This window comes from Sturnira hondurensis, unplaced genomic scaffold (assembly GCF_014824575.4).
Source record: "Sturnira hondurensis isolate 20B ecotype Veracruz unplaced genomic scaffold, ASM1482457v3 Scaffold0014435, whole genome shotgun sequence".
In the NCBI taxonomy this organism is placed as follows: domain Eukaryota; kingdom Metazoa; phylum Chordata; class Mammalia; order Chiroptera; family Phyllostomidae; genus Sturnira; species Sturnira hondurensis.
In genome coordinates this window covers 67,375-93,817 of record NW_028087066.1, presented here as the reverse complement: position 1 = coordinate 93,817, position 26,443 = coordinate 67,375, and the positions used below count along the sequence as shown (strand labels likewise).

General features: G+C 43.7%; 2 protein-coding genes across 2 annotated transcripts in view; one reads left to right on the top strand and one right to left on the bottom strand.

The window, feature by feature from the left end:
- The first annotated feature begins 4,170 nt into the window (after positions 1-4,170).
- BTNL2 (butyrophilin like 2) overlaps positions 4,171-26,443 on the top strand; it is a 46,804-nt gene continuing 24,531 nt past the window's right edge. The window contains 4 exon segments of the mRNA XM_037063361.1: positions 4,171-4,249; positions 5,856-6,200; positions 7,847-8,132; positions 15,120-15,133. Of these exon segments, the coding sequence (XP_036919256.1) occupies positions 4,171-4,249; positions 5,856-6,200; positions 7,847-8,132; positions 15,120-15,133 (724 nt within the window).
- LOC118999031 (kalirin-like) lies at positions 23,296-25,404 on the bottom strand. Its single transcript, XM_037063360.1, is given in 3 exon segments — positions 23,296-23,453; positions 23,456-23,889; positions 23,891-25,404. Coding segments are annotated over 3 exon segments (2,103 nt in total). The 5' UTR covers positions 25,402-25,404.

Genomic DNA, 26,443 nt, shown 5'->3' with positions numbered 1-26,443 from the left:
GAATGAAATAGTATTTCCTACAGCATGGAATGACCTAGAAGCTATCATTCTAAGGAAATAAGTCAGACAGAGAAAGATAAAGGCATATGATTTCACTTCTGTGTGAAATTTAAAGAACAAAACAAACAAACAAAAGAGAAACCGACTCAGATACAAAGAAGAAAATGCTGGGCATCAGAGGGGAAGAGAGTTGGGTCTGGATGAAAAAGGTGAAGGGATTGAGAAGTACAGGTTTGTAGTTACAGAATCTTCATGAGGATGTAAAGCACAGCACAGGAAATACAGTCAGTAATATTGTAATGACTGTGTAGTGCCAGGTGGGTACTGGAATTATCGGGGGAATCACTTTGTAAATTATATAAATGTCTAACCACTATGATTTACACCTGAAACTAACAGAAAATAATATCACATGTCAACTGTAATGTAAAAACAAGAGCAGAAACCTAAGTTAGGTGCCAAAATATGGGAGGGGAAGATAATGGGAGGGGAAGAAACTTCAGGGGGAAACTCTTAATTACATCATCATGTTACATATTCTTATAATTTACAGTGAAATGGACATCCAAAATTAAATTAGAAACTATTCTGGGAACTCTTGAATTCCTGCAGTACCACCTGCTAACCCCAGGGTCACCCGCACTTTGATTCAAGAAAAACCGACTTAAGGAGAATTTAAGGAAAAATCTAACCTAAACAAACGACATACATAAAATGTGCCTACAAACTCTAGTTACAATTTTGTGCCCAAACACTGTGTTGAGAAGCTTATTACATTTCTTTGTCAATATCTGAGGGTAATTAAACTCTTTATTATTCAGCAAAGGGAGATAAAGAATCCAGTAAAAAGCAATGAACTAGCAAACAAGGGACCTTGGCCTGGGTCTGTGATGCGGGAGAAGGTAATTCCTTTCCCTGGGCCTCTGGTCTCCCATCAGTAAAATGAGAGATGGGATCATCGCTATTCCATCTTGTTTCCAACTCTAAGCCCTGTGGGTGCTGTCTTCTGGGAACTTGGCCCCAGGTGGCACATCCTTGCCCTCTGGCAGGCACAGGGAAGGGGAAGGCAGACCACTGGAAGGGGGTGCGGTGTGAGGACCTGCGGGGGGGGGGGGAGCGGTGCAGAGCCTGTGTCACATGGGGCCCAACTGATGTCCTGGTTCTGGGGAAGGGTGAGGAGTGCTAAGTCACTGTAGGTTGCAAGAAGTCATAACTAAACTCAGTCAAAGTCCACTTGTCGTCTGAGTTTCACTTCTCAAAGGATGGCAGATGATGGGAAGAACCTGCTATTCTGATTAGAGTCTGATTTCCAGAACCGGCCTTGGGGCCTCACCTCTCCCTTCAGTGTGGACACGGCAGCACACACCCTCCCTCACCTGACTCCAAAGGCCAGAGCCGCCTCCACCCGCTCTGCTGTCCCAGAGCTCTCACTACAGCCTGTGGATGAAGGGTGCACCTGAACTCCGGTGAGGAGCACACCACCAGCCCAGTGTCCTCCTGAAGGAGAGAGGGAGACAGGTGAGTGGTTTGCAGAGTCCCAGTGGATGGCACCAGGGCAAGGCAGGCAAGTAGAGGAAGGTGAGGAAGTAGGAGGTGTAGAGCGCGGGCGCCCGGCTGGGAAACTGTCACGGTTGGAATGCCTCCCGCTCCTGTTCTATGCTGCTGCTCCCTTCACGTTTTTCAAAGCACTTATGTGAGTCTCACAATATTGCTGTGAAGCAAGTGAGTGAGGGAGGACACTAGACCAGCACTCAGAAAACCAGGATCACTCTGACCCTTTTCCTACATGACGTGTGTTTGTATCTCTGAGCTGCGGTTGCCTTGCCTGTTGCATGGTGATGATACAGCTGGAAAAACGTCAGAATAATCATCTCCATCAGAGAAGAGATTCTCAGGACGCAGAAGGAAACGCGTGGCCTCTGAGAACTCTTATTTGACTCTGCTTTCTCACTATCAAAATGTATTGTTTTAAGATGTGATGTGCTGTTTATATTTTAAGTTAATAGATATGTAAACTTCAGACTTTGAGAACTGATTTAATCCTCACCTGTTAATTACTGTGGTTACTTAGCAGTTTAAAAAATTAAGTTTTGAGGGTTTTTTTTTTTTACAAAAAACCCTCTAACAACACCTGACATGGTGGTCTGTAATTGGCTTTCACATGAATATGAGGAGACCTTGGGATTCAGAATCGAGACTCACCTAATGGCTAAGTACAAGCCAACACTTATCATGGCAGTTTAACACTTGTACTTCACCCAGAAAGTTAAACGAAACGTGGCTTTTCAGAATTTGGTGGCACATATACGTGTTAGATCATGTCTCCTGACGGTAGCAAAGTTGACACTGATCATTTAACATCAGTGGCAGTTTGGGAAGATTCATGGCCTACATTCAAATGATAAGATAGAGATGCCAAAAAGCTTACAATTAAACCATTATGATTTAAAGTTACAACTTAAGTCCAGTTATTTATGTATAAAAATGTGCCACAGATTTTCGGCACATGGGCGGGTGATCGAGTCCACTGTTCTTTCTCAGCACCGCGGACGTTTCAGGCTGTCCGGGCTGCTGTGCTTCGTGGGATGGTGAGCAACATTCCGCTACCACCTATTGATGTTTCCTCCCCCAGTGTGACAACAAAAAAAGTCTGCAGACATTGCCAAGTGTCCTCCAAGGTCACAACCGCCCCCTTCCCCATCGGGAACTCTCGGCCAGGCAGCGTTTCTCCTCCTTTATACTTGTGCACGAATCTGTCAGTACCAGTGACAGTTAAGATGTATTCTCACAACTTTCTTCAAAGCCTCATTGATTTGGAGAAATTTTTGTTAGAATGCATTTGTAGGTTTCCCTGCTGCTTTAATTTAAATGACCTAAAGGCACACAGACCCATAAACTGGTTTGTAGCAAGTGTGGGTCCTTAGTTCACATGACCAGCCATGGTTCTTGGCGTGGGCTTCGTGGCCTCTCTTTGCTTTTACTTGGTGGAACAGAACGTTTCTGCTTATCTCAAGGGTGTCAAAGAGGCGTCAGCAACTTCCTTCAGTCTCAGAGGAAGTGACGGATACGTGGTAAAGCCCTCAGTCTCATTTTCTTATAAATAGTTTTGCACTCTTTCAGATCTAGGCCTCGTGACTGGGCTAATATCATTTTCCTTAGAGATATTTTGATGACAGTATGTGTCATTAAAAAAGCAAACAGATTCATAACAGAGTAAAATAATCTCCTAAAACGTGAGATTCAGGTGACTGTTGATTTCCCTGCTCTGTAAAATGTCACTGGCATTAGTTTCTGGGGAAAGAGAATTAGCAAGTGACTTACTGAGGTGAAGCAAGTCTTTCTGTCAATTAGATACTTCGCAAACCAGATAGAGTAAGTCTTAGACTTTTTTCATTCTGAACTCTTTAGTTTCAAAACAAAAGCAGGTGTTCTGTTTTTGTCCTGGTAGCTTTAAAACATTTTAGCCGTGAACAAGTATTTCCGCAATGCAGGTACAGTGAGCCTGTTGGGTTCGCCAATCTCTCTGCCCGTTGGGCTATTTCTTCTATTTATTCCTATGTGTCTTCAAGACAATACTGAAAGGCCAGTTAGTGTTGCTTCCTTGGCCATTTCCTGGGCAGCACCATTTCCACTACTCTTTCCTTCCCTTTCCAAGGCGTCCCTTTGCCTCTGGCTTCTCCCCAGGCCCTGGGGAGGGCTTCCTGGCGGCAGCGTGGTGGTCAGAGCCTTCCTGCTCCTTCCTCTACACCTAGAAAGCTCTAGTGATGAAGGAATTTGCATGAGGTGCTGGTAGGAGGGTGAGAAAAAAATATTTGACCCCTGATTTATAATGTCTTCACATGCTCCGAATAGATGAAGCCAAGGAGACTTTTTTAAAAAACGTAAATATTATTGTCCTTGTAGCCCAAAAAAGCTTTGTTTTAATCAGAAACATTCCTTCAGGCCTAAACATAGCTTAAAGGGACACACATTGATGAAGGGGTCAGAAATGATCAATGACATGAGAAAAGGAGCCAAGCCCATTTTACTGTTTGCTTGTGGAGAGGTCGATGTGGATTGACCACGTTATGACCACATCATCACTGGAAGCCACGGAGTGTGCAGTCAGTATGTCAGTATCGCTGCCTCACTCATACGGCCATGTTTTCTCTTGTATTTGCTCCAGGGAGGATGGTGGACTTTCCAGGGTACAGCCTGTCTGGTGTGGTGGCCTCCTTCTTCTTCACCCTGCTCACCATGAAGCAGTCAGGTAGGGTGCCATCCCCTGCTCCACACTAAGCCCCAGTGTCCTGGAGACCTGGTCTGGGTGCGGAGGTTTAATTCGAAAGGGGTAGTATGGTATTAAGAGTGGGGACTAGGAGCTAAAACATCTGTGTTCCCAAAAGAGCCCCTCCATTTCCAGCAATATTTCCAACAATATTTCCAATATTGTTACCTTTGGGCAGTTGCTTGAGTAACTTCTGCCTTAGTTTCCTCATCTTCATAATAAGAATAACAACATACCTAGGTTTCATAGGTTAGCGTGAGCTTTAAGATTAAATGAGTCTGTGCAGGGAAACACTTGAATCCACCTGGAACGTGTTAGAGCATTTGTTAATTCTCTAGCTTCTTTGCAGGACAGCACTTTGGAGGCTACAAAAATGCTTTACACCATAAATTGAATAGCATTAAACACTTGGAAATAAAATCCTAGAAGGAGAGACTTCCAGTAAGTGGGTTTGGAAGTCTTAGTAGCTGAATTTTGTTGGTCAAAATAGTGTACTCTGAAAAAGGATTATGAAAATTCAGTGTCAGTGGGTAATATCTGAGCCCCCGAAAAACGCAGTGTGTCAAAGTGGGAAACTCACAGGACAGGACGTCAGAAGGCACGGGTTCACGACAGGGTGCACCAGGAAGTATGTGACGGGGTGTGGCTCCCTCCCCTCTGAGGAGTGCATTTCCTTCACCTGTGAAAACAGTCAGCCAGATGGTATGACCAGTTCTAGCTCCGTATTTAGGTTCCATCCGTGAAGAACGGAAGCAGACTCCACTTGAGTTCTATAGAAAACTTTTGAACAGCATCTCTTGATATTGAGCAACAACTAAGCAAGGTGAGATTCTTTCTGAGGAGGATTGGGTCTACACAATATCCTTACACCATTTTAGGCTGAAAAAGACATACTATACATGGCATATAAAATTATTAAACATAATAACAAACAGAATTATTAGATATCTTTTCAACTTGCAGATAACAATGAAGAAGTCAAACAAAACTCAAAATCTGACTGGAAGGCTCGAACTCCCTAGACAAATCACTTCCTTTATATGCCAGAAATTGTCCCTGTAAAACTGCCTTGTACAATGGCCCCAGTGACAGGAGTCCTTCCTGCTCCAGGCCAAAAAAGGGGGGGAGAGAAAGAGCAACCCTGAAAAGTTGAAAAACCTATTGAATAAATGTATTGCTTAAATTGTAAGAAAGCAATTGCAATGTCAGTCATTAACAATATGAAATCACCAAAATAAATCACTATAAAATATTAAAGAAATCATTAATGAAGTTCCCAATTAAAACATGGGTTTGCACATTAATTTGAGAATAAAAACAGCCCAGAAATGATAGTTTTAGTATCTTAAAGATGAAGAAATTGAGATTCCAAATCTCAAATCTCACTGAAAATAATGTGCCCCCAGATCACACAGCTGGTGACAGATTTGGCACAGGCCCTCACATTTTTTAGCTGTGTGCTATTTTCAGTACAGAAAATCGTCTCTGTAACAGCCAAATGTGCAAGTCCCCAGGCTGGGCCATCCAAAGCAAGCTTGTTAATCTTCCAGTTGGCCTTCCCTGGTTCCTCCTTTTCACTGTTTTGTAGATGACTTTAGAGTGGTTGGTCCTGCTCATCCCATCCTGGCCAGGGTAGGGGAAGACGCCCTACTAACATATTAGCTCCTCCCCAAGAGGACCGCAGTGCACATGGAGGTGAGGTGGTACCACTTGGAGCCCAGCATACAAATAGCACATTGGGTCGGAGTTGAAGTGACTGAGATGCAGACGGAGGACAACAGGGGCCAAGTGCAGTGGGTAGAGGATGACTTTGCTGAGGGAACTGTGGCTCTGAAGATTCACAATATCCAGCCCTCTGATGATGGGCAACACTGGTGCCATTTCCAAGAGGGGAACTATCGTGGAGAAACCAGCTTGCTGCTCAAAGTAGCAGGTGAATATCTGGAAAAAGACATGGGGTCTTGGAGGGAGAAGTCTGTTAATTTGTGGTAAGTTTACTGCCAGTTAAAGAACTGCCTTTAATCACCGAGGCAATTCCTAATGCCCAGCCATCCAGCCGGATTCATCTGAGAGCAAGTAGTTCTGAAATCTCTAAAGCTCACATAAACAATAGTCCTAAATTTAACTTACATGGTTTTGACTATTCTTGACAATTATTTTAAATCCATGACATGTCATTAGCAATTTTGCTGAGACAGGAATTTGTGCCACATGGGCTGATGTGGAAGGGCAAGTCCGTTACCGAGTGAGTCTAGCTGACTGTCCAACACCCGTATTGCGATGGAATTGGTTGTTCTCTACCCAGCATCAAATGTGCAGTAACTGAGATGTGAACACTTTGTTTCTTGTGTAATTCCTCCAGTTAGAAAGCTAGGGATGGGACTGAAGTGGTTACTAACTTTGTGCTTTTATGGAGGTTATCATATACCATGTTCAATGAGTTGGGGACTCACTGTGAATGGCAGGTACTGCATGTGGTTTTGTATTAGCAAAGTAGGAAGGAGTTAGGAAGAAAGGGATCCCTGAAGAAAGGATGTGTCTTAAGTAAGAACAAATATCTGAAAAGTATAAATGATCAGATGGTTCCCTGGCAGGAATAACTCCTCCACATGCTGAAGAGAAAATCAGGCGAATCCATTGACCTTATCAGGCAGGTAGTTCTATGGTAACAAAGCAGAATCTTGCTGCTACTGCTTCCTTTTTACTTCTCCATGAGGCTATTTCCTAATACTTAAAGAAACACTCACATTATTGTTATTATGTTCAAGATGATTTAAGGTGGAAGAAGGAATCCATGTGTTCCTGAGACGTGGAGTGAAGAGGGTGGGGCACACACTGTCAGGGACATTTGAAATAAGCCACGCGTTTTCCAAGGCTCTCACAGAAGGAGCAATAGAGACAGAATTACCAGTTAGGGAAAATATAGCTTCCTTTGTTTAGGTTTGAGAGTTGTGTTGATGAGAAAGAACATTATATAGAAACTAGAATTTCTCAAAAACACTTTTCCGTTGAGTGGAATATTTAGATACAGAAACTCCTCATGCAGGTTCTCATTTCACACACCTCAAATATCCAATAGCATCCCAAGATCACAACAGCCAACAAAAAGAATGGAAAGAATAGTCCCCATGGAGGTGATGTCTGACTTTATATTAAATATTCTATTTAAATTGGAGTCAAGATATCATTTAAAATGTCAGGCAAAGTGCCTGACACAATAATATTAAGATGAAAAAGGCAGAGTTTGTGGTATGCGTGGGTTCATGAGTAAATTATAACACATCTTTGTTTATAGTACCAGAGACATAAGCCACACGTCAGATGTCCTTTTTTCTTATTCTCTTGTCTAGATCCAAAGGAAAAATATTGCTCATATTCTTAAATTTAAAGATCCAGACTTAGGAACAATTACAGAGTATGGGAGCTCCAATTTGAATGGAAAGAAGACTTGGCATGGTCTTTGCTCCCCAGATCCCTCAACTTCTCCTCTCTCCCCAGAGAAATGGCACTGGGGTATCAGTCTCTATGATGTGTGTCTCCACAGGCTCTGAACCTCAGGGCTATGTCCTCCCTCCACAGGTCTGGGGTCTGCCCCTCATATCCACATGGAGGGCTCTGAGGAAGGTGAAATCCAGCTTGTCTGCACTGCAGAAGGCTGGTTCCCAGACCCTCAGGTTTATTGGGAAGACATGAAGGGAGAGAAGCTGCTGACTTCCTCTGAGTATCACATCCAAGATGAAGATGGCTTGTTCTATGTGGAAGCCATGCTCAGGGTCAGGAATGCCTCTGCAGAAACCGTGTCCTGCTTCATCTACAACCCTGTCCTCACTGAGGAGAAGGGCTCAGTCATCTCCATCCCAGGTCAGTGCTCTCCCTCTAGGACCAAGATGCTCAGATTAGCAGGAGAGGCCCAGGGACTGTTCCATAACACCTAATATTTTCTGAACCAAGAAAAGTATCTAAGACTTAGTAATATGTATTAAAAACTATAAAACATTTATGACTGAAAATGTGTACACTGTATTTTGCTTGAATAGCTATTGATAATAGCTTATAATTATTTCCAAGTTCAAGATTTTCTTTATTCACAAATATGCGTGACATTGTAAAAGAAATAAAACTACATTATTTTAAACAACCCAATTAAAACATGGGCAAAAGACCTGAACAGACACTTCTTCAAGGAGGACATACAGAGGGCTGAGAAACATGAAAAAAATGCTCAACATCACTAGCCATCAGGGAGATAAAAGTTAAAACCACAATGAGATACCACTTCACACTGGTCAGAATGGCCATTGTAAACGAATAAACAAACAAGTGTTGGAGAAGATGTGGAGAAAAGGGAATCCTAGTGCACTGTTGGTGGAATTGCAGACTGGTGCAACCACTATGGAAAAAAGAGTATGGAATTTCCTCAGAAGACTAAAAATGGATCTGCCTTTTGACCCAGCGATTGCACTGCTAGAACTATATCCTAAGAACCCTGAAACACCAATTCAAAGGAACCTATGCACCCCAATGTTTATAGCAGCACAATTTATAATAGCCAAGTGCTGGAAGCAACCTAAGTGCTCCTCAGTAAATGACTGGATCAAAAAACTATGGTACATTTACACAATGGAATACTGCACAGCAGAAAAAAAGGAAGAGGTCCTATCCTTCATGACAGCATGGATAGAACTGTAGAGCATTATTTTAACAAACTATAGAAATGATCCCTGAAAGAATAGTCTTTGTAGAGCATTATTTTAAGTGAAATAAGGCATGTAGTGACAGGCAAATGCCATATGATCTCATCTATAAGTAGAATCTAATCAACAAACCAAATAAGCAAGCAAAATACAACCAGAGACATTGAAATAAAGAACAATCTGACAGCAACCAGAGAGGATGGGGGAGGGGGAAAAGGGAAAGGGCCATCAATAAACATGTATAAAGAACCCATGGACAAAGCCAAAGGGGGTTGGGATTGAGGGTGGAAAGTTGGGGGGAGTGGGGTGGAGGCAAGTGGCGGGGGAAAAGTGGCTACAACTGTACTTGAATATCAATAAAAAATGAAAAAAGTTTTTACAAAAAAAAATGATATAATTTACTATATTTAAAAAAACCAAGCCTTTTGCTCAATCTATTGAGCTATGTATGCTTTCATACAGAGAAACATGTTGTACTGAAGCCATGCAAGTACAGCTTATTACATGACTACTATTGTCCCAGTTCCACAAATCTTTTTATTTACATTTTATTGTTTTTGTTTAAATTATTTTATTGTTGTTCAATTACAGTTGTCTGTATTTTCTTTCCCCCTCCCCCCACAAACCCTCCTCCTTCACTTGCTTCCACCCTCCCCCTTGGTTTTGTCCACATGTCCTTTTATAGTAGTTCCTGTTCCACAAATCTATGAGGAGAATAGCTCTTGAGGAATTAAGCAGGAGTCCTCAATCTGCCTTTCATTTGAGGACACTGAAAAAACATGTTTGAACAGACTTAAGTTTAATTCATCCCAAGGCAGATCTGGGAAACTTTACAGCTGGGGATATAATTCCTAAATAATAATTGTTCTCATCATGTAAATAACATCTGTGACTTCAGAAGTAATAAACCTTGTTATTTCAAAGTACATAAATAAATAAATAAATAAACTACATTCTTTCAACTGAAATGCTTCCTTATGTGGTATTGTGCTGATTACTTCTGGGAAGCTATCATATAAAGAAAATCAGCCCTGGCTGGTGAAGCTCAGTGGATTGAGCACAGGCCTGTGAACCAGAGGATCGAGGTTCGATTCCCAGTCAGGGCACATGCCTGGGTTGCAGGCCAGTTCCCAGCAGGGGGTACACAAAAGGCAACCATACACTGATGTTTCTCTCCCTCTCTCCTTCCCCTCTAAAAATAAATAAATAAATAAAATCTTAAAAAAAAGAAAATCAAAGATGGAAACAACTATTTACAGAATAGGATCCTAATTATGGCTTCATTGATAAATAGCAACAAAAACAACAGTCAAAATGATCCAATACAACAGTGGAGTGTTAAGTGTTTTATGTTACTATTTATTATAGCATTGATGAAAAATGTATTTTCAAAAAAATTTAATAGTTGAAAAATCCTCATGGTGAAGTATTTAATGATAAAGATTATAATTATCTATCTATGTACAGACATTTCCAATCATGTAAACATTCTTTTGTTGGACTTCCGCCAAGATGGAGGCATAGGTGGAAACACTGTGCCTTCTCCCACAACCAAGTTTGAATACAACGAAGGTTTGGAGAACAAAGACACAGCCAAAGAACAGAAAATTGAATTATACGGAAGTCCGACAACAACTAACCATTCAACCGGGAAGGTTAGAGGGGCGGAGCCAGCAGCGGAGCTGGGTCGGGCAGGAAAGATCCCCCAACTTTGTGGCTCAAAGTCATGCTGTCTTCAGGCTGTCGTAGGCTTTGCCATCAAGACTTAGAAACAGTGTCAGGGGATCTGACAGTGGGTATCATATGGGTGTGGTCTGTGATGGGAAGGACTGTGGTCCATCACGTATGCCCAGTGTCCAGTGGATGGCCAGAAGGAGCTGCCTAAAAGAGTCCACATTTACTTAAAGAATTTTAGTAGTTCTTACATTTCCTGGAGACCTTAAATGATTTCTGGATGGACTTTTACCTCCAAATAGGATAAAAAGGGGTAAACGCAGAGTAGAAATGACCAGGACCAAGGGAAAGCCTGGGCCTGGGGAGTCACCCGAAGGTGCAGGCCTGGGGGTGTGGTAGTCAAGCCCCACGTTTGGCCTCAATGTTCCTGTCTGACAGACTGTGAGAGTCATCTTTGCTATGTAATTCTGTCACGGGGAAGCAAGAGAAATACCTGTTTCTCAAGTGAAAGAGCTTTCTCTAGTACTAAATTCTAAAAGAAAACTTCACATTGGCTAACCTGTTCTGGTCCCCTTCCTGTACCCCTCCTCTCTGAGATCTGTCAGTCTGTTCCATGTCTCCATGTCTCTGGTTTTATTTTGTTCATCAGTTTATTTTGTTCTTTAGGTTCCACATTTGCATGAAATCATATGATAGTTGTGTTTCTCCGACTGGCTTATTTCCCTTAGCATAATGCTCTCCAGGTCCACCCATGCATGTATGCACAGCCCATGGGCACAGGCAAGAATGTGGAGGCGGGGGGTGGGGAGGGGAAGAGGGAGTTGGGTGAATGGGGCAAAGGTGGCAGGAACTGGGGACATCTGGAATAGCATCAACAATAAAAAATTTTAAAAACAGTATTCACATCTAACTGTACATGGTGGACTCCAGTGATTTAGAAAACAGTGTAGTAAGTAGTAGTTTTTACAGCAGATAAATTTCATCCTGGTGGCCTAGCATTGTCTGATAAACCCTGAGACCAAGGCGCCGAGCACCTGTGCTGGGGGCCAGGATGGTGTGGGCTGTGGGGTCCGCCCGATCCAGAGATAAAGCTTCATTTATTTAAAAGAGTTGCCAGGGGCCATAGTTTTCAGAGAACACCCACAAACACTAGTCTCACTTCTCACAACCAAACTTTTTAAATGGAGATTCTGTATTTTTTAAATCTGTTTCTAAAACTTCCTAATCTACTGAAAAGCTGCAAGAAGTGTACCAAAAAACTGCATGTTCTTCATCCAGTTTCACCAACTATTAAAATTTGGTTTATCATTCCCTGTATATCTATGTGTATTATTATTTTCTGAACTGTGCTTCAATGTATACTTTCTGAGAATAAGGAACTTGCATTACCACAGACCAATGAAACAGTCAACATTGTACGATAGTGTTACAGGCAGCCCCAGTTCCCATGCACGGCCCTGCGTATGCCTTGTGGACTGTCCTCCCCTGTCCTCTAGCGGCACACCTGCTGTTTGGTCATCATCTTGTCCTCTCCGTCTCACGTAACTGGACCAGTTCCTTAGCCATTTTCTGTCTCTCAAGACATTGACATTTTTGGCAGCCAGTCCTTAGGGCATCCCATCAGAAGGCATTCTCTCCCCTCAGTTTCATTGACCTGTAATTGACATCTCACACTGTGTAAGTTGAAGGTGTAGAACATGTTGATTTGATGATAACATTTGTATACTTGCAAAATGGCTATCACCACAGTGATAGCTGACACCCCATCAGGAAGCATAATCACCATTTGAGTTCCGTGGTGCGAGCACTGAAGACCTGCTCTCTCAGCCACCGCCGAGGGTCTAAGACAGTGTAGTTAACTGTGATCATGGTGCTGTCCCTGGGATCCCAGGACCTCGTTCATCTCATCACAAGGCTGAAGATCGTGCTTTGCCTTGTTCCCAGTAAGGTTCACTTGGATCGTTTGGACTTGGCAATGCCCACCAGATTTCTTCTCTGTCTGGTTCCCATTTCCCTTTAGTTAGTACTGTCATTTGTGGAGAGAGACCCTGTTGTTCCTTAAACTTTCACCCACTAGTTTTAGTATACATTGGTGATTCTTGCCTTTGGTGGTTATTACAGTGAGGGTTGTAAAACAGTGATTTAAAAAAACAGCTCTAGAATTATCTACATTTATTAATTAACATTTTACTATCAGGAAGCAGTTTCTCATAGCCTCCATTTATTTATCATTTGCCTAGGTTATTATTTTTACTTAAAGGGTTAAAATCCATTATGTCATTACTATATTCAGTGGATTATCATCTGTTATGGTCCTTATCTGTTTTGATGCTTAAATTGTTTCAGATTTGGTCAACTGAAGCCCAGTCAGCCTGTTTCTGGTGCTCATTAGATGTATTCCCACAGTTTTTTGAGCATTTTGCTATTATCAAAAGGCTGCAATGATAGCTACCTTTTTAAAAATATTTTTTATTTATTTATTTTTAGAGAGAGAGGAGAAAGGAAAAGTGGGAGAGAAACATCAATGTGTGGTTGCTCTTGGGCATCCCCTACCGGGAACCTGGCCCACAACCCAGGCATGTGTCCCGACTGGGAATCGAACCAGTGACCTTTTGCTTTGCAGGCCAGCACTCAATCCACTGAGTCACACCAGCCAGGGCCATACATCTTGCTATATTTTTTTAAAGAAGTCTCTTTTTTTAAAGATTATTTATTTATTTATCTTTAGAGGGGAAGAGGAGAGATGGAGAGAAATATTAATGTATGGTTGCCCCTCGTGGGTCCCCTGCTGGGAACTGGCCTACAACCCTGGCGTGTGCCCTAATTGAGAATAGAACTTGTGACTCTTTGGTTCACAGGCCTGCACTCAATTCACTGAGCTACACCAGCCAGGGCCATCTTGCTATATTTTTTCCTGGAGTATCTCTGTGTTACATTTCTAGAAGTGGAATTTCTGGGTCAAAGAGTAAATGCGTAATGTGATTTTTCCAGTGTTGAATCCCACTCAGTGGTGTGTGTCTGCAGCAATGTATGAGAGCGCCTGTCTTCTTGCAGCTTCAGTGATGGTATATCACTAGTTTTTATTGTTTTTACTAAACAATCCAGAAGGGCAGAAATGACACATCTTCCTGTAGTTTGAGTCTGACTCTCCTATATTGTTATGTGGGCAAGTGAGCATCATTTTATGGTTATGAGGCATTTGCATTTCTGTTTTTTGTCTTCATTTCACTAGCGCATTTTTCTGTGGGATTTTGGTCTTCAACTTCTTTATTTTCAGAAGTCCTTCATATATTAGGTATGTTCAGAGCCCCACCCTTGGGTTCAGGGATTTGTTGGGAACAATCACAGCACTATACTGAAAAGGTACAAAGCAAAATTAGCGGAGGGGAAAAGGCACTCCAGGCAGGTCTGGAGGAGACCAGGAGCTGGCTCCCAGGGCACTCAGAGCAGCACCCCTGCGCCAGCAAGACCGACCAAACGGGAAGCTCACTGTGGCTCTGCCCAGGTGTCTGCTGTTTGAGGCTGCTGGAGGCACCTTCCACTAGCACAGGCTGACATCCTAGCGTCCCAGGAGAGCAGGTGTGCAGTGAACTATTGCTTGCGTGGGTCAAGCACATGCGAACCACTCGTACTGTTCAGGGGATGGAGAGCCCCTCCTGAAACCTGAGTGCCCAGACGCCAGCCACGGCGGGGCTCACACGCAAGCCTATTAACGCTCTTCTGCACACAGCGGTGCTCACCCTTCATTATGTAAGTTGCAATTACATCTTCCCTGTGTATCATTTGTCCTTCTCCAGGCAAAACAATTTTAAAGCAATCAGATTTATTATTTTCCTTATGTTTCTGGATTTTGAGTCATAGTTAAGGAAGTTTTCCCCCCATTCCCAGGTGCATGTATGTATGTATGTGTTTAACTTTTTTATTTATTGATTTTAGAGAGAGAGAGAAACAGACATCAACCTGTTGTTTTCTCCTCCACTCATCTATACGTGAGCCCACAACCTTGGCGCATGGGATGATGCTCCAAGCAACTGAGCCACCCAGCCAGGGTGTGAGGCCTTGTTGTTTGATGTGTAGGTGGATTCTGGTCAGTATTTTATTTAGATTTTTGCATCAGTGGACGTGTGCACATGCCTGTGTGTGCACATGCCTGTGTGTGCACATGCCCATTCCCTTTCTGCAACTTCTGTTATTTATGTGTTGAATTTGGGGGGCTGTTTCTTAACCTTTCTCTCTGTTTTTCATTCTTCTGTCTATTTTCTTTGTTTCTAGGATATTCCTCTTCTATCCCTTCTCTTTTTTCCATGTTTGCTCTAATTTCCACAAGTTCTTTGTGTTTTTCTAAATGTTCTTTTAAAAAATAGCATCTTATCTATAACTTAGGTTACTCATTTAGATTGGAAGGACAGATAAAGCTAAGGGGGTTCATCATCTCCAAGCCAATATTATATGAAATGTTAAAGGGACTTATTTAAGGAACAGAGGATCAAAACTGAATGTTAAAAAAACAACAAATTCACAACTATCAACAACTGAATCTAAAAAAAGCAAAACAAAATGAACACAAAACCAAACTAAGCAAACAACTACAACAGGAACAGAATCATAGATACGGAGATCATTTGGAGGGTTTTTAGCTGGGAGAGGGAAGGGGGAGAGTGGGGGGAAAGGTGCCGGGGTTAAAAAGCATAATTGGTAGGAACAAAATAGACAGAAGTTGTTAAGAACAGTATAGGAAATAGAGAAGGCAAAGAACTTATTATATTCATGACCCATGGACATGAACTAAGGGGGTGAGTTGCTGGAGAGAAGGGGGATACTGGGCAGATGGGGGCAAAGGAGGAAAAATTGGGACAACTGTAATAACATAATAAAACACTTAAAATAAATACAAAAATAGCATCTTGTTTCTTGGATATAATGTCTTCTCCTAGGATATTGATGATAGTGGGTTTGTTTGTTTGTTTGTTTGTTTATGCTGTTAGTGGGGTTTCTCTCTCTAGTTTCTGTGTCCTCCAAATTGTTTTTTTAAAATTTGCCTGTTTTTATCTCTGTATTTCATAGTAAAGGCTCTTCTCATGTGTTGGTAATTTCTGGTTGCTGACTCATGATTAAAAATCAGAAAATTGAAGAGCTACCAGAGCCTGTGCATGTGTGGGTTTGGCTTCCTAATTCTGAGCTTCACCCAGGGTGATTGATGGGGGCAGGTGGTTTGTTGGGGGCTTATTAGAGTCTCCAGATTTTGGAGAGTGCTGGGGTCAGGAGGAGCAGGGACCCAGCAGCATGGGACAGGAGTGGGAGTCCCCCCCGGCCCCGGGTCTTGGGCCCTCGAACCCCAGTTCCCTAGGTCCCATGCAGCTACCACTTCCGGAGCCTTTCAGAACCCAGGTGTGTGGGGCAGGCTCTCAGCTGTTGCTTTTGTGGGGTTTCTTATCTCTCCAAAGCCAGCTACCACTGGTACCACTGGGTCTCTGCTACCCAGAGGCAGGATTTTGCTATTACTTCTTTTTTCTCCATACAGCTTTTAAAAAGTCATTTTGCCTTGGTTTTAGTGGGGCTTTGGGACAGAGAGCGATTAGATGTTTAGTCTACCATCTCTACCAGGGAGTCAGAGTTCACCTGATGATGCTCAAAATCCCCAGAGAGGCCGTAGCTCCTGATCTGCGTTCACCAAGCATAGAGCAAAAAACGTGTTGCCTGCAGGAGAAATGGACAAGTACAGGGTCTGGCACAAATAATGCCACTTTTTATTGTAAAATCTTTTATTACGAAACCATAAGCATGCGCTTCTGTAACTTAAAATATTCTACTCATGCACACCATAGAACCTTTCATGTGAAATGCTCAAATTAAAACTATAAATCATTACACCCATATTACTACCCAACCAACCACTCTCAAGCAGGCATTACTTCTGCCAGACCCCATATATTAAGCCATGTAAAACTTACAGATCAGATAGCCAAAGAAGTGATAGGGGACTCAAGACTTGGAAAATTTTAGCGTAAGGTAAAAAGTTGTAAGTCTAGTGTGTAAGTTAAAACTTTTGTTTCAGAAACTACAGATAAGGCCCATCCTGGCTCTTTGGGAAACAGCCACCCTCCTGGGGGACTGCTAGAGATTACGGCCTGGGGACAAGTGGGGGCATCCAGGCCGTTGTGTTTCAGGGGGAGGCAGACAACCACCCACCCCTGGGAACAGCTAACTGCCCAGGACAGGAACGTTGTTGCAGTTTCTTTCACCTAATCCTCCCTGAATCTCAAAGCCCTCACAGCACCTTGTTTACTCCCTGCTATAAAAACCTTGGCCTAGAAAGAGAAGACAAGATGGTCTTTTAGAGTATGAACCCGCCATCTTCTCCGATTGCCAGCCATCTGAATAAAGTGCCCATAAAGATTCAATTGCTGTCATTGCTTATTGGGTTTGGTAGTGACAGGCAGCCCGAACGCCAGTGTCTTTTCTGGTTACAGAATGATATTGGATTTAGGTAAAATAATAAATTTGAATGTGACACAGAACACCCTGTTTTGTTCAGCAACCTAAGGAACATTCGAAGAACCTGGTCACATGCTAATTTACAGAGTACAATGTGGGAAGTGTGTATAATTTAGAAATATGTCATTAGGGCTTGGGAATGATTTTAGTTTTATTAAAACCGTATTCTCAGGCACTGTAGTCACACTTTTTTTTTATACTGAGAAAGTTTTGGGAGTAGAGCTGTTTTGGGTGAGGTTGGGGTTTGTGACTGGACTTCACGCAGGTCTCATTCAAAAGAGCCTCCCAGCAGTAACACAGTTTGGAAAACACTGTTCTCAGGTGGGACATCTCCACTTTCAAACGTGAACTAATTGAGCTTAAGCGTGTCACCTTCTGCTCTAGACACAGGATTGTAGGAGGCATTTCAACCACATACATGTGGGTGGAGGCGACTGTTGTCAGATTAATCCCTCTGGCTGCCCAAAGAGGCTGCTGAGGGAGGGAGCCGAACAAGGGCGACGGAGCTCTGTATGAGGTGGTTTGGAAGGTGTGGGGCAGAGGAGGATCTGTCGTATTTGCAGAAAGAGGCATTGGAAGATACACAAGGTGGGTAGAAGGCAGAAATGAGGTAGGTGAGTGTAGGAGTGGGAGAGAGACATCTTAACAGGTACCTCTCTCAAGCACTTTGAGTCGGAGCTATGAGAACGTATTCGTTGAAGAGGCAGAGTTGTAACTGCTGGTGTTGCTCTGTGCAGCTCTTGGCCCTGTCTGTCCTGATTCCATGAGAGGACAGGTCTCAGGTCAAGGCTGCAGGGAAGGCAGCGCTGTGTTGACAGTGTGGCTGCATCTGGAAGCACAGTGAATGTGTTTTGGAGAAGGACGCATGCCTTCATCAGGCGGGCCACCTTTGTGGGAGATAGTGTTCAAATAAACACAACCCAAGGGAGCTGTTAACGTAAAATTATTGGTCTTGATTCCTCATATACACTGAGAACTGGAAGAGAAGTAATATGACATCTTAGTATTGCCAGGGGTTTCTACAAGCAGAAACCATGAAGGGAACTGCTCAGGAAAAGAATTGCTATATTTGATCACTTAAAACAGGGGTGTCAAACTCATTTTCACAGGGACCACATCAGCCAGTTGTCTTCAAAGAGCCGAATGTAATTTTAGGACTGTATAAGTGTAACTACTCCTTGACTAGGGGCAAGGAGCTCTACATTTGCCTCTTTGAAGGCAACTGAAAGGCTGATGTGCTCTGCCCCGTGAAAATGAGTTTGACACACCTATTGTACGTGATCAGTGGCAGGGAGAAGGCGAAATGGATTAAGACAGTGGGAGAGTATTTTATGAGATTTAAAGTACCAACAAGTAGAGAACAGAAGATCCTTTGGAGAAGCACATCGGTAACCGTGATATTTCACCCAACTAGTCACTTTTTATTAAAGGTGAAAAGAGATAAGACTCTTGTTAGAGGAGGGAAAGCTTGTGAGCTGAATCCAGGAAACAGAGCACTTGTGGGAGGTGAGGTTATGAGAGATGGTGAGAGTAAAGGATAGAACATAGGCACAGTATGCGAGAGAATAGAGCTAACCACAACAGTAATAAAGCTCCGGAAGACAGGGAAATGGGCTAAGCTCCAGGAGGGGTGCTGTACAGTTTGTACAGTTGTATGGAACAGTTATTTACAATGGTACCGGAACAACAATCATATGACAAGCACTATGACTTGAAGAACAAGAATAGAAAGTACACAATCAAGAGTAGCATGTTATTGGAATACAAGTGAAAGAAAGAAAAAATGAAAATGCAATATGAAAGAGAGAACAAGGAAAACCAGTCAAATAATGCAATTAAATAAAACAAATTAAACAGAAGATAAATAAAAATTATGATCAAATAGAAGAAATAAAACTATTTCAAAAAATAATAAAACTAGACAATAAAATGCAAGCTCTGTAGGCTAGCAAAGTGAAATTTGTCTCATTTCTCAGTTGTTGGCTTAGCCTTGTGCTCCCTCTCTAGATCTGTCTTTGGGCCTTTCACACCTCCAGGTCTTACTGTCTCACACTTGGAGGGGGAAAAAAGCCTCCTGCTGACCTTAAACCCACTAAGTGAGTTCTGCTGGCCTTCCTGGATGCTGTAGGCAGAGGAGGGCCCGGCTTTGCTTTTTTCCTTTCCTGTGGTTTTGCGAGGATGGGGGCCAGGTCTGGGCTGCAAGCTGCCCAGCCTCCATCCCAGGCCGTCAGAGCACTGCCAGACCCCCACTGTCCGTCTGGGCCAGGCCGGTACCTTTAATCCACCAGCTGGAGGTGCACTGATTAGCAACTCACACCCCACCTCTTTCCCCTCTGTTGGCCTAGGTGCTACTTGCTCTCAAAGTCCCTTCAGGGCAGTTTAGTTCCCCTATTAAATTAAGTCTCTCTGGGGGCCATTACCCCTCTGGGCCCACTTTGGTCAGTCCCTGAGGCACCATGATTAGGAGCAAACTGCATCCCTCCTCCTCCCTGTTTGTTGTTCCAGCCGCTGTACGAGGGTCCCTTAAATAGCTGCTGAGAGCCTTTCTTTCTTCTGAGTAAATTCCTATTGTTTGTGCCTGTCATTCTCAACAAGTGCCCAGCTTTTCACACAGCCCAACTCTGACCAGTCTGGAGACTATCTGGGTCAGGGTCCTCCATGGCCCAACTCTTCTCCTGTCTGCAAGTGTCACCCAGCTCCCCAGTTTCTCTGGCAATGTCCCAGATGGTGACCACAGTCCCACTGGGGAAACGCCACCTCTGTGTGTCTTTCACTTCGTCTTTGTTCCCCCTTGGTGACTTCAAGCATCCAGGTCACTCCTGGTGCAACGCTGCCTTCCCTGCTCTGGGAGGGGAGGGAGCTGCCGACCCAGCTCTTCTTCAAACCCCCTGCAGCAGCCGCCCACCCCAGCACCAGGCGCCAGTCCATGGACTGCAGCAGCCTTGGTCCCTGCACCCATCCCAGGGGCCTTACCGTCCCAACACAACCCACATACCCTCCTCTGTTTTTCAACGTCCCCTACAGCTTTGGCTTCCAAACTTCATGTAAGCTGGGAAACGCTGGCTGTCCACTCTGTTCTTCAGAAGATCATCTAGGTGTTCCAGTGGGGTGTACCAGCAAGCAGGTTCAGCTCCCACCTACCCTGCCACCACCATCGTTCCCTCAGTGCAAATAAGTTTTGAATTTCTTGCTCTTTCTCATCTCCTTCCAGCACCCCTATGATTTGAATTTTGGTATGTTTGAAGTTGTCCCAGAGGCTCCTTACCCTATCCTTATTTTCTTGGATTCTTTTTTCTTCTTACTGTTCTGATTGAGTGGGGTTTTTTTCTTCCGTTTTTTCCAAATCATTCATTTGATTCATGGCTTCATCAACTCCACTATTGATTCTCTGGAAATTTTTCTTTATTTTCCTTAGTGTAAACTTCATTTCTGCCTGGGTTTTTTTAAATGCTTTTGAAGTACCCAATGAGTTCCCTGAGCATCCTAATAACTAGTGTTTTGAACTCTGCATCTGATAGATTGCTTATCTCCATTTTTTTTTTAGTTCTTTTTCTGAAGTTTTGTTCTGTTCTTCATTTGGGCCATATTTCTTTGTCTGCTCATTTGGCAGCCTCCCTGTGTGTGTTTATGTGTATTAGGCAGAGCTGCTTTGACCCCTGTCTTAGTAGCATGGCTTATTGTAGAAATGCACACCATAAGTTGGACAAGGCAGAGCTTTAAGCAATCACCAGGGCAGGGCAACCCATGTGAACTAGGTTGATGGAGTCTCAGGTATGATGTTGCTGCTCTGTGGCTCTGTGTGGAGGAGGGCTCAGAAGGCACAGTGTCTGCTGCCCAGCCTCTGGAGATTTGTCCAGGAAGAAGTTGCCCCTCAGCTCTTGCCCTTATACCAGACACTTCAGCTTCTTCCCATGTGTCACTGGTCCCCTTCCAGCTGCTGCCCTGGTGCTGGAGCCCAGACGAGTGAGTTCCTAAGTTCATTGCAGGCCCTTTAAGAGGAGATACCTGAAAATCCCACAGTTTCTTCCACCACACCAACCCCCACTGATTTTTACAGCTAGAAGTTGTGGTGACTTACCTTCCTGGCACTGGAACCCTGGGCTGGGTGGTCTGATGTGGGGCTGAGGCCCCTCGCTCATGAAGTATCCTTCCCAATTTGTATCCACCACACCTGGGTGTGGGACTGCCCATTCCACGTCTCCATGTCTCTGCATCTCTGCCCCTCCTACCCATCTGGATGAATGCACCTTCTTTCATTCCTTGGTTGTCAGACTTCCACACAGTTCAAATTTCTGATGATTATGGGTGATAGTTGTTTTGTAATTTAGTTGTAATTTTTGCTGTGGTTGTGTGAGGAGGCTAGCAGTGTTTACGTAGGCCTCCATCTTGACTGGAAACTCAAGAACCCTAAGCTCTTCTGAAGTGAGAATGAGGAGTACCTGCAAACGACACTCTGCAGCTTTCTAACTGACAATCATTAGAGTTCTCATTGTTCTTTGAAGACCATTCATCTGCAGCATTTGGGGTTCCTTTTCAGTCGTAATAGTCTTTCTCTTTTTAAACACTTAACTTTAAGTTTGAAGCTATGTATTATTCTTCCACAAGTATGCACACATTTATTTTATTAAGTTTTAAAATTTTTTCAATTGTGGTAAAATAGATCATTTTACCACAAAAATTCATCATTTAACCATTTTAAAGTGTGTAGTTAAGTGGTATTTATACTTTCACAATATTGTGCAACCACCATCATTTTCCAGTTTCAGAATATTTTCATCGCTCCAAGGTAAACTATATCCCCATTAAGCAGTCACAATCCATTTTTCCTTCTCCACAGCCCCCGGCAACTGCTAGGGGCTTTGTGTCCTATGAATTTGCTTCTTCTCAATATTTCATATGAATGGAATCATAAAGTATATGGATTATTTTTGTGTCTGGCTTTTTTAAAACTCAGTATAATATTTTCAAAGTTTATCCGTGTTGTAACATGTACCAGTACTTTGTTACTTCTTTTTAATTGAAAGGCTATTTCTTAAGAGCTGTTTTCATTTCATAGCACAATTTAGTGGGAAATCCAGAGTGTTCTCCCTCCCATATCCCTCCCACCTCCCTCCATGGTTTTCCATTTTATTAATACCGGTCCTCCGCGTGGTCACAACAGATGGACCAGCGCTGACACATTATTTTCAACTGCAGTCCACACTTTACACTGAGATTCACTTTTTGTCTTGTATATTCTGTGGAGCTTTATACATTGTTTACACATTTTTGATAAATTAATATTCCCTTATATATCTTCAATTTTATTTATTTATATATTTTTGTTATTTATTTATTTATTTTTAAACATGCTCATAGTGAAAATTTATTTACATATTTAAAATAGCACATTAAAATTCTTAGTTACAGCGCAGGTACAATGGTGAACGTTGTGACTCTCCATTATATTGCACAGCCTGACTCTGTCCGCACGGATTTCTTTAAATAGTGCAAAATACTTTACACAGGAATGTGTTCGGAAGGGTCTTTGCAACCAAAATAAGGAAAAGAAATATCTTACACATTACCGTGAACACATATTAAAAGAACAGGGGAGGGGAAATTAAAAAACAAAAAAAGGTACAATCTGTACAGAGGTCTTGCCACAGACAACCAAAAAGTTCCCTCTCTCCTGGGAGAAGCAGCGGGCCTCCGACCTGCACAGGTCTGTCTGGCATTTGTGCTAAGGTAATTTTTTGGTATCAATCAAAAAAAAAATATATATATATATATCGGTAACATAGTACAATATAAATAGCAGTCCAGTCCAGTGCGTCCTGTGGTGGGTCAAGTGGAGCAACGGAAGGCATGCTTTTGTCACCTGGGGTCTCAGTAGGGTCGTTTTCTTAACCAGGAGGGGAAAGAGAGGGAAAAAATGAACACAAAATTATAAACAAAAAGGAGAGGAAAACCACCGCCATTACCATCAACGCACACAAAACAATCCAGCGCGATCCAGCCCGGGCGCCCTGCAGCGTGTGTCTCCAGCACTCGGACGCGTATCCCGGGGGCGCTGTCCGGATTAAGCAGCAGTGATTCCCTACCATGGGTTTGCGCGTTTGGGTTCTTTGTTTTGGAATTTTTTTTGATCCACACACTCCTCTCCCGGGGAAACCAACGAGGCACTTACTTGATGCTCCCGTCACTACTTTCCGCCGCCGCCGTGGCTTTGGTGAGGGGCGCCAGGACGCCGCCTGGCACCCAGCCCTCGGCCGCGGGCGAGTGGTCGCTGGCAGGCTGGTACACCAGGCACATGTTCTTCTGGTTGACGGCGAGGACCTGACCACCTCACCTTGGCTCACACAGATTTCGTTCTCCTTCAGTGCATAGTAATCTTTGATCACGGCCATGGACGAAGTCCCATTGCAGCCTCCCAGGTCACTCTGCTTGCTGGCCTCAAACTTGTCCCCAGGCTGGTGGTGGTCGAACCCTGGATTGCCATTGGAGGTAGATATCTTCAGGGGTGGCAGAGGTGGGTTATAGCTGGGGCCCTTTGGGGGCTTCTCAGAGCCCACGGGGACAGAGGAGTAGGGCCTGGGGCTGGCTTGGGGAACCCTAGCAGGCTGGGACCTCATCACAGCTGTGCTCCTCTCCTTCCGCTGATACTCAATGGGCGACTGTAGTGCATTTAAGAAGTCTCTCTGTGTTTCTAAGACTTGATTGATGTCCTGCACCCAGGCCTGCTGGATGTCAGCGTTGGCGGCCTGCAGAATGACCCTCTGAAGTTTCCCTGTTCATGAGCGCAAACTTGCAGGGGTCATTGTCCACGTTCTCCTCGAGGACCAAGTAATTCATCTTGATGTTCCTTTTGAACATGTAGCCTGGGGTAAGAGATCCCTTCCTGAGCAGTTCACTGAAGATGACAATTTGCTCAAAGAGGAACACACGCCTCTCCTTGGTCCGGGATTGCATGCCTGCATCCAGCTCAATCACATAGAACGTGTCCTGCTGCAGCAGCTTCCCCTGAGCGGTCAGGGTGCCCTCAAAGCCCTGCAGGCGTCCCAGATTCATCATATCATTGAAGCGTTTTGGAACAAGGCACATTAACTCCATGGCTTTCTCGATATCTGAGCACTCCAAACCCGCCTTCTGGCTGTATCGCAGGAAGTCCTTGAGGAGCAACTGATATTTTGTTATTCTCTGAATGGGCTTGATGAGGAAGTCACTAAGCATCAGCCTTTGATTTATCTCCTGTTTTGCCTCTTCAAAGTAGGCATCGTACTCAGCGACGATGTACTCCGAGCGCGGCTTGTTCTGGCAGTACCACACGTAGATGTGCAGCTTCCGCTCATGTTTAATGAAGAGCTGTGCCAACTTGTCCTGCTCCTGGATACATTTTTCCAGTTCAGCCAGGAAAAAATCCTCATGCCAATCATAGATCTGGTGAATATTTCCAAACACAATTTTGTCCTTTCCTCGCATGTCCTCAGGGATGCCTTTTTCTTCTATTCTCTTCATGAAGCCCTCCACCACAATGCCCAGATCCTTGACGTAGTCTTTCTCAGTCTGCACCAGCTCATTCAGGACAAACATCCTGCCTCGAAGGGCCTTGGCTTTCTGTTCTTCTTCCAGGTTTCTTGTAGGTGTGGGTGGGGCCATTCCCTCATTCAGGCAGCCTGCTGGGTCTTTCAAGCTCCCCCGGTATGAGCCTCCTTCCAGGCTCAGCTTGCTTTTGACCAACTGCTCTATTGCACTGACAAGGTCTGCAGCAGTAGGCACTTCGGTGGAAGCCTGCCGGGCTGCGAGCAAAGAGGAGGACATCTCATCCTGTGCAGGGTCATTGTCAAAGATCTTCATAGGCAGAGGGAGTGGGGTATGTGATTCTTCATCTGGCTCATCTTCACCCCAACCTTTCCTGCTCTTCTCATCAGCACTGTCTCCCTGAGGGGTTGTCTCATCACCAGGCTTGGGGGATCCCAGGTCAAAGCTCTTCTGACCATCACGCACTTTCTTCTGCTTCTTGATGTTTCCGTCTGCTTTCCCACTGTTCAGCCGACGCACAGGACTCGTCAACCACTTCTTAAGGGTGTTGATGGAGCGTTTGGGGCCGGGGGAGCTATGGATGGAGTTCAGGGAGGCCTAAGACTGCAGGTTGGCCACCGACTCGGACTTGCCTCCATTTTCACTTAAGGAGTGAGAGTATGCATCTCTGCACGGGAAGCAACAGCAGCACCTCGCAAAGAGCCACCCCAGAGAGGGACCTCGGGAGTAAACGCTCTCGCTGCCCTTCATGCTGCTGCGCGGCCCCAGCGCTCCAGCATGGCCCCGGACGCCAGCAGCGCGGGGGAGCTCGGCGGGCAGGAAACTTCAGCGCCTCGGCCCGGGAGCCAGCTCTCGCCCTCTCCTATTTATATATTTTTAATATAAATTTAGTAGTAGACAAAATTTGTAGTAAGTATGTTACCATTGCTTTAAAATATTTTTGACATTGCTTTACCTTGATTTAATGTAACTGAAAATGTTTTATTTAATGTTTGAAGATTAACTGTCTTTTTTATTTTTATGTTTTTTAGCTGTTCTTCCTCATCAAACTAACTCTTGTCAATCTTGCATGCTTGTTCAAGACCTACATGTAAGTATACATATTCCCTAAGAAAGTCTCATGAAACTATTTTTTTTCAGTAAAAACTCTTATTATGTGTTAAGAAATATATTTTTATTTAGCTTCCCAAATTGGGGATTAATTTACAATTTCCCTTATTTTTTAAAATTTTTTATTTTAATTGTTGTTCAAGTACAGTTTTCTGTCTTTTACTCCCATCCCAGCCATCCCACTCAGCCCTTCCCTCTTCCCTCCCATTTCTTCCCCCCCTTGCTTTTGTCCATATGTCTTTTGTACTTGTTCCTGTAAACCCTTCCCCTTTTCGCCTGAAATTCCCTTCCCTCTCCCCTCTGGACACTGTCAGACTGTTCTCTATTTCATGTCTTCGGTTATACTTTGCTTGTTTGTTTGTTTTGTTGATTAGGTTCCTGTTAAAGGTGAGATTATATGGTATGTGTCTTTCACCACCTGGATTATTTTGCTTAGCATAATGCTATTCAGTTCCATCCATGCTGTGGCAAAGGGTAGGAGCTCCTTCCTTCTTTCTGCTGCATAGAAATCCATTTTGTAAATGTACTATAGTTTTTGTATCCATTCATTTACTGATGGGCACCTAGGTTGCTTCCAGCTCTTGGCTATTGTAAATTGTGCTGCTGTGAACATTGGGGTGCATAGGTTATTTTGGATTGGTGAATTGTTGGGTCAAAAGGCAGATCCATTTTTAGTTTTCTA